The sequence below is a fragment of the Parasteatoda tepidariorum genome, chromosome 5 (genome assembly GCF_043381705.1).
Source record: "Parasteatoda tepidariorum isolate YZ-2023 chromosome 5, CAS_Ptep_4.0, whole genome shotgun sequence".
Taxonomy (NCBI): domain Eukaryota; kingdom Metazoa; phylum Arthropoda; class Arachnida; order Araneae; family Theridiidae; genus Parasteatoda; species Parasteatoda tepidariorum.
The window spans coordinates 71,797,931-71,806,994 of record NC_092208.1 but is presented as its reverse complement, the minus strand read 5'-3'; the positions used below and the strand labels follow the sequence as shown (position 1 = coordinate 71,806,994).

General features: G+C 29.1%; 1 protein-coding gene across 1 annotated transcript; it reads left to right on the top strand.

The window, feature by feature from the left end:
• Positions 1 to 633: 633 nt before the first annotated feature.
• LOC122268387 (ELKS/Rab6-interacting/CAST family member 1) lies at positions 634 to 9,064 on the top strand. The gene is made up of 3 exons (XM_043051569.1): positions 634 to 777; positions 3,720 to 3,859; positions 8,807 to 9,064. Exons 1-3 carry the CDS (start codon positions 759 to 761, stop codon positions 9,047 to 9,049), a joined length of 402 nt encoding a protein of 133 aa, XP_042907503.1. The 5' UTR covers positions 634 to 758; the 3' UTR covers positions 9,050 to 9,064.

Genomic DNA, 9,064 nt, shown 5'->3' with positions numbered 1-9,064 from the left:
TATTTATATCATTGCCTTGTAAAATTCGTCTTAGAGAGAAAATTTTCCCTTTAAATCTCAAAAAATTCTTTTCTTGAAATTAAGTTTCCAGAAAGAATTTTGTACAAACTTCTCAGACAACTCACAATTACTGATTTTTTTTTCTCTGTTTAAGTAGTGCAATATCTGTTATTCTACGACACGTTCTTACATTTTAGTTCAGATGCTTATAAATTTGATGTAAAATTATATCTTTCTTTACCAAAATCTTTTTGAATTTCTTGCTTTTTTTTAAAATTTTTTATACTTTTAAATCTTACCTTTTGTAAATTTTAAATGTACAGAGTGTTGCTCCAAATATTTATTTTTGGAATTCTTTCCGAAAATAGAGGGGAAAATTAATCTATGGAGCAAATAATTATTAAAGTGCGAAAAAACAAACAAAAACACTTTTAAAATCTAACAAGTTACAATGAAGAAATACGGGACGGAAACAACAAAATTAACACTTCTAAGTTTCCTTAGGTAATCAAGTTGGTTTTGAAGTTTTCATCTCGCCTTCTTCACTAGTGAGTGGATTTTTTTTTCACTGCTTAAAAATTTTTTGACTTATGTATATACTTTTTTTCTACATGGATTTTAAATTTATATATTATGAGCTGTGATTACGTGTTATCTTTTCTAATATTTTAACTTATTCTTTTTATTAGGAATTAGAGCTTAGGATAGAAACCCAAAAACAAACATTATCAGCCCGTGATGAAAGCATTAAAAAATTGATGGACATAAAGGGAGTAGGTAAAGGATAACTTTTTTTTTTTAAATATTTAATAAAACTTAATTTTTTTTAGTAAATGTTTATACATTATTTGAAATATATTCTATAAATTTGTTATGTGTTGATGGCAGTAGTATTAAATTTTACTCATGCTTTTTTAATAAAATTTATATATTGCAATAATTTAGGTTTTATACTAAGTGCTATTTTGTGGATATGGATTCAAATACAAAACTTCCCCATTTTAGAATTAAGGCCTCTGTTTACAAAACCAGTTTAATCTACTTTGTTTTCAATTTGTTTAGTTTTTTGGAAAGTATTTTGTCATTCATTAACCTTCTTGAAGTTTTGATAAATAGTAGTTCCTTCCTGTTTGGATAAGCGATGTTCCCTGAAACAGAAATTTCCTATTCGTTCCTATTCCCCATTGTTTTTAAACTTTTTTTTCTCCCTAATTCCGATTTTTACTTTTTAAAGATATTTCTAAAAATTGAATACATTAATGTTAATATTTGGGGAAAAAATACTCATATTTAACATTATTTTTAAGAAATAAAGCTCAGCCTCCAAATGGGCTAATCATTACCCTCCACCCACCAAAATAATAATAATAATGTAATGAAAAATTTTTTTAACGAAATTATTTTTTTTTCTTTCTGAACCAATTATCTTCTTTTTAATTACACAAAACTAAAATTGGTTTTGGCGACTAAACTTAATTTTACTACTTTGTTTATAATATCATTTGATTTGATTCATTGTGTTAAATAATTTTAGTTTACCACACTATAGCTTATTCCTGCTCTTATGAAGTTTAATTATTCATTTAATCTAATCCAATAATAAATTTTACGTTTGCAATTTTTTTTCGTACAGTGAGTAAAATAATTAAATAAAAAATAAATGTCACCCTGCCATGAATATCTTTCACTCTAATGATGAGATTTTCTTCAATAGGTGACATCAATTTTTTTAAACTATTTTATTAAAATTTTATTAAACTATTATTTAAGTTTCATACTCTCAGACAAAAAAAACGTACTTTCTCTGAAAACAAACAAACATACTTTTTCTTTAGTGACTTTGGATATTCGACTATTCAAACAATGGGGTTGCCGCAATTGAAAACTACTGACAAAACTTACAACAGAACTAGTCAGATCTTTAGGCCCCTTAATGTTAGTTTAACTTTTTACGTAATGCGCCATATCTCAACATTTTTAAGCACAAAATTTCTTGTACATAATTATAAAATTTGCTTATCCAAACCTAAATCCGTGTAAAAAAATAAGTTTTTGGTTTACTTAAAAAAGGATCTCAAAAAGTTTGAATTGTAAGATATAAAATTTTTTATATTGTTACAAACTATGTAATTTTAAATGAAAAATTACAAAATATGAAAAAAAATCCTTTGAATTATTTCTGAATTATAAAATTTTAAAGGGGAAAAGAATCCATACATTCAAACCTTCATTTTTCAAGGACTATCTGATCAATATTATTTTAATTATACCATTGCGCAGTTTAAAATGAACTAAAAATTGGTATATCATTCAATTTTTTTTTTATCATTCTTAAATAAAATAAAAAATCGTAAAAAATTATAACTTGCAGTAAACTTCCTTTAGATAAACAAGTTTTATGATTGTTATCCGAAGTTTAAAAATTGTAGCCACTTTTAGACAAGTGTACGCACATTATCAAAGTTGTTTATTAATATATTCTTTGGGGAAAAAAATATCTATTTATTTGACAATAAAATATATTCTCAGTGGAATCTTCCCAAATCGAGTTCATCGAAAAGTGGTAACTCACAGGCACAATTCGATGTTCGCGTATTGTATCACCGTATTAAAAATATTTTAAAAACTGTGAAGAAATTTGAAGTAATAACTTATGAAAAAGTGAGAGTCAAACTTTGCAAATTGACGATGGAATTATTGCAAATGAAAAAGTGAGAATCAAACTTTGTAAATTGACGATGGAATTATCGCAAATGAAAAAGTGAGAATCAAACTTTGCAAATTGACGATGGAATTATTGCAAATTAAAAAGTGAGAATCAAACTTTGCAAATTGACGATAGAATTATCGCAAATGCAAAAGTGAGAATCAAACTTTGCAAATTGACGATGGAATTATCGCAAATCGAGAGTATAAAAAGGATGGACGCGATTACGGCGTGAATCGATAATCGGAGTCGTTATTGCCATACTAAAAAACATAGCGAATTTAAAAACTATGAATTTTAAATCCGTAGTAATAACTCTCAAAAAAGTGATGGAAATGTCTCGAATCGAATTTCGAAAAGTGATTACTTAAAGCTGCGATTCGATATTCTAGTGTTTTAAAATTATCGGGATTTTAAAGAATAAGTATTCGGGGAAAAAACACCGGAGAAACGATTGAAATAGGACGAGGATTTGCGATAAAATCGTCTTAAATTTTGAGTGTTTTTAGTCTTATTTTTTACGTGATCTGTAACATGATCGTTGATTTAGGCGACTAGGGTTTGATAATTCGGTAGCCATTTCCTATGTAATGAGCGTTCATTGGCGACTGCCGACGTTAATCTAGATCTCAATTCTGAAAAATAATTATTTATGCAAAAATAAAGCGGCTCCCCCATATTTTGAGGGTCACAAATCCAAATTCATCCAAAAAGACATGTTTATTTAGACTAAGTATGATATTGTATTTGTTTTCATAATTTAAGATATGATAGGCACAAATGATTCTAATATTTAGGGTCGATCTCATGAATAATTCAGATTTCATTTTAGTGCGTGAAAATCTGATCGCTACAAGAAAAGTTATTCAGTATAATACCTTTTTTTTCTTATCCACTAGATTTTACAAAAGTTATATTTTTTTAAATATTCTTATTTTTTAGAATTATTGTTCCATTTACTTTTTTATTTACATGATAACAAGTGTAATTTTTATTTTAATTTTCTTATCAGGTGGTAAAATACATGAGGAAGACAGGATAGAATTTGAAAGAGTTAAGACTAAATTGATTGAAACTGAAACACGCTACAGGCATTTAGAAGCTATGCTAGAATCCAGAGACAAAGATCTTAGCAAAGTAAGACTTAACAAAGTAAGACAAAAGACATGTTATTTTCTTATGTCAACCCTAGGGTTCCCTAATAGACTCACAGGGGTTCCGAGAGTTTAAATCCAATCTAATCCATTCATGCATGCCAACTCTACTGGATTTTCCAGTAGACTACTAGATTTTTCCAGTTTCTCCTGGTCTTCTGGTTTAATAAAAATTCTCCTGGCTTTTGTAGATTTCAGAAAATTCCCCAAAATTGAGTAAGTTTCTTAAAAAGTATCTTTTGAAATAGACTTTTTGCACAGATTATTGCTTGCTTATTATATTAAAATAAGTATTATATATAAATAAATATTATATAAAAATAGATATTATAATAAAGTTTATATAATAAAGTTAACCTCATTTATAAAAATTAGTTTAAAACTTTTGTCCCAAAATGTTCATTTTATTTTTATTCAGAACTTCCTTTTCAAATAAACTTATAAATATTTTAATTATCTGTGATGAATTCAATCCCTTTCTATTCAAAATTATCAGTAAACATACATAACATTTCAAGTTCATTATAACTGGAAAATATTCAAGTTTTTCTATATTGATGACTATAAAAATCCCTATAATTCCCTATGCGTGAAATATTTAGTACATTATGCAACAATTATCATGAAATTTGTATTATTTCGTAAAACCTACTGGATTTTTTCCTATCCATGTTGGCACCTATGTCCATTATTTATTTTGTACTTTGATTATATGCTAAAGAATAAGCCTAATAATGCTCCTTTTCTAACACGTTCAACCATCTAATATTAAGTCAAATTTATTGACTATTATCGATAAAGGTGATGAATTTTTTTTCATTCTTTCTGTTTAATGTTTTCAAACTATAAATAGTAGTATTAATTTGATTTGGTTCATATGTTCACAATTGCTAATAAATTTTATTTATAAAGCCGGGTTCCCTCTAAAGCAAGGTCTATTGATTAGGGTTCTTCTATAGTCGGGAAGAATTGGGAACCGCTATCTAGGTCATGTGATTAGAAGGCTTTGAACTTTTTTTTTTTATGAGAACTTTTAAAATTAGATTTATGTTAACCAGCTCATGACCACCGCAGTTTTGGAGTAAGATAATTTGTACTAAATAACTGAGATACAGTCATAATTGTGATTAAATCTTTATTTATGGGAATGCCAATATGTTAGCTAAACCGGAGTGTTTCTTCTTAATAATTGCAAGCTGTGATTAATACATTTTGAACTGTATTTTATTTCAAATTAAAATATTTTGCTGTTGTGGAACACTGNTAAGTATTATATATAAATAAATATTATATAAAAATAGATATTGTAATAAAGTTTATATAATAAAGTTAACCTCATTTATAAAAATTAGTTTAAAACTTTTGTCCCAAAATGTTCATTTTATTTTTATTCAGAACTACCTTTTTTAATAAACTTATAAATATTTTAATTATCTGTGATGAATTAAATGCCTTTCTATTCAAAATTATCAGTAGACATGCATAACATTTCAAGTTCATTATAACAGGAAAATATTGCAGTTTTTCTATTTTGATCTATAAAAATCCCCATAATTCCCTATGCATGAAATATTTAGTATATTACGCAACAATTTTCATGAAATGTGTATTATTTCGTAAAACCTATTGGATTTTTTCCTATTCATGTTGGCACCTATGTTCATTATTTATTTTATATTCTGATTATATGCTAAAGAATAAGCCTAATAATGCTCCTGATCTAACACGTTCAACCACCTGCTCTCCTATCACTGTCAAGGTGTAATTTCACCTCTTTGTTAGTGTGGGAATGCTTCTCGGTCCTCTGTGACCTGTTCGCTCATATCAAGGTATCCCTGCATTGGGTACCAGAACATATGGGTATTGGTGGAAATAAGCTAGCTGATGAAGCAGCACGGGCTGGCTCTAATGCAATTTTCTGGGGCCCTGAACCTGCACTAGGAATTTCTCCCACCTCATTTAGGGCATCCATATTCAAGCTGTATGGCAAAATTGTCCATGAGCAACGGTGCGTTGCTGACGGTCAGAGTCAAGCAAAGGAGCTAAATCGTGACTGTCCTAGAGTACGTCAAAAAGAGCTTTTAAAGCTTAATAGAAACAGTTTAAGGAAGATCATTGATCTTCTTACTGGACACTGCATCCTCAGGAGACACATATACATAATGGGAATAGAATCCAATTCTCTTTGTAGGGGTTGTCATCTTGAAGAGCAGACATCACGACACATACTCTGTGATTGTGAGGTCTATTCTGCTCAAAGATTTGAGCATTTAGAGCAGCATTGCGTCAATGACGGGGAACTGCAAGATGCTCCTGTAAGGTGTCTGCTGAATTTTATTTCAGCTATAGGGCTTTCATGCTAATCATGATTTAGGGTTTGGGTACAATAGACCTGGTGGTTGTGCCCTGATAGTTGGAGCTGCCCAACCTCTAAGTCGAAGTCTAACACGTTCAACCATCTAATATTAAGTCAAATTTATTGATTGTTATCGATGAAGGTGATGAATTTTTTTTCATTCTTTCTGTTAAATGTTTTCAAACTATAAGTAGTTGTATTAATTTGATTTGGTTCATATGTTCACAATTGCTAATTGATTTTATTTATAAAGTCGGGTCCCCTCTAAAACAAGGTCTATTGATTAGGATTCTTCTATAATCGGGAAGAATTGGGATAAAGTCATAATTGTGATTAAATCTTTATTTATGGGAATGCCAATATGTTAGCTAAACCTGTGTATTTCTTCTCAATAATTGCAACCTGTCATTAATATATTTTGAAATTTAAATATTTTGCTGTTGTGGAACACTGATATCAATTTTTTCATGTGTAATCAAATATCAGCATAACTCAGTAATATTAAATTGTTTGACTATTTATTCTTCAATTTTCATTATTTTGCTTTAATTAACTGGACAGGTCATCATAGTGGAAGAGGAGAAATCCAGCTATTGACATAAGACTATTTTCCTCCTATAATTTAATCTGAAAGTTGTATAGTACATACTATATTTTCCAGTAAAATTTACCGCAAAAGTAGCCTGAATTTTTTACTCTATTCTCAAACGAGTTTTATTAAAACATTCTTATTTACTTTTTCTCCTATATAATTTACTGTAAAAGTTGAATAATACGATATTCTGCATATTACAGTAACATTTGTTCCTTTAAGTAACATGAATTTTTTAGTCTATTCTCAAGCAAATTTTTATTAAAATGTCCTTAGGGGCCGTTCAAAAAGTACGTACATCCCGAAGGGGAAGGGATTTGCTATTTTGTACGGTTTTGTACTATGGGGGGGGAGGTATTATACAAAGTACGTACATTATGAGCATACACCAAATTTAAATTTGACTTTTTCCTACACATGTATTATACATATGTCGATCATTTTGGTAGTCATCTAACAATAGAGGTGAAACGATTGATAAAGTTCTCGAGGAGAAGAATTTTGCAGAAGCAGGAAAAGTATTAGCGGAAATATGGTTCGATGTAGAAATTGACAAGTTTCCAGTTATGAGTGAATACATTCACCTGGAAAATTCAGATCTGTGTTCTTCACAAATTCGAGAAAAAGATATGACTTGGTAAGCTAAGCACGTGAGAAACAGCCAATATCTACTGCCAATCATTAAGTGTAACGATGAATCCTGTTGTTCTAAATTTCGGAGTTCAATTCTTAAGCTTGTGCCTAACAGATTTTTATCAGCGCCTGTGCCCATAGCACAAACTGATGATGGACTTGATAATAATCAACCAACGAGGACCTTTTCCATCATTATTTTTATCTCAAACGTTGGAGCCAATTGTAAAAGCTGCTGTTAATCAAAAAATAGGTTTGAACTCCATCACAGAAATACCATACAATGCAGCATGCCCATCGGTAGAAGGTGATATTAAACTCAAAATTTGTCCTACTTGTGGTACATATTTTGCATCTTTAACTTGTTTGAAATATCACAAGAAAATATACAAATCTTCTTTGCAAATCAACAAAGTAAGACCAGTTCGTGTAGCAGCTCGTCGACAGAAAGAACTTTTGGTTATCCTCCGAAACCAGGAAAACGAAGATGATGCAGAGTGGATCGAAGATGATCTCGTTGATGAAGATAATCTAAATTTTTCATCAGTCGCAGACAAGAGTAGAGCTGAATTGGAGCATTTGGAATGTCCTTGGGAAAATACAGTAGATTAATTGTATTGATTGTAGGAAATTATTATGTTGATCAGATAAGATTGTTTTATTTATTGATTTAAAGATAAAGTTGGGTGTTATTGTTTAAATAATTTAAATGAATAAATTATTTTAAATAAATATTTAATTTTATTTAAAACATAATTAATTATTTTAATTTTTATGTAAAAGGGGGGTAGACTAATAAAATATACGTACTCTAGGGGGGGGAGGAAGACCTTATGTACGGTAATGTACGAAGGGGAGGGAGGGGTTAAAATTTCTCCATTTTTGTGTACGTACTTCTTGAACGGCCCCTAATCTATTTTTTCTTCTGAAAAATTTACAATAAATATGTATGTATATTACATTCTATTGTATTATTTTGTTTTATTGTAAATTTATCCTAAAAGTTGGATGAATTTTTTTGTTTATTCTAAAACGAATTTTTATTAAAACTGTCTAATTTATTTTTTCTTCTACATAATTTACAGCTAATCTTGAATAGTACTGCATTTATTCTACATTTTATAATAATATTTGTTTCGTAAAGTTACCTAAATTTCTCACAGTCAATTCTTAAACGAATTTAAAACATTCTTGTTTATTTTTTTCCCTGTATAATTCACAGTAAATGTAGAATAGTACTTATTTACTGTAAATGTAGAATAGTACTATATATATTCTACATTTTACAGTAATATTTACCTTTAAAGTTACTTGAATTTTGTAAAGTTTATTCTTAAATGAATTGAAACATTCTTATTTTACAGATGGAAGAACTGAGGATAGAATTAAATAGACGGGACCAAGAAATAATGGCGATGACAGCAAAGATGAAAACATTAGAGGAGCAACATCATGATTACCAAAGACATATTGCTGTACTAAAAGAGTCTTTATGTGCCAAAGAAGAACATTACAATATGCTCCAAGCCGATGTAAGTAACTACATTGTGATGAATAAGGTTTTATTAAATAAATGGTGTGCTGCAGTAGTAATAATATCAATGTAAAACAGTACAACAGTA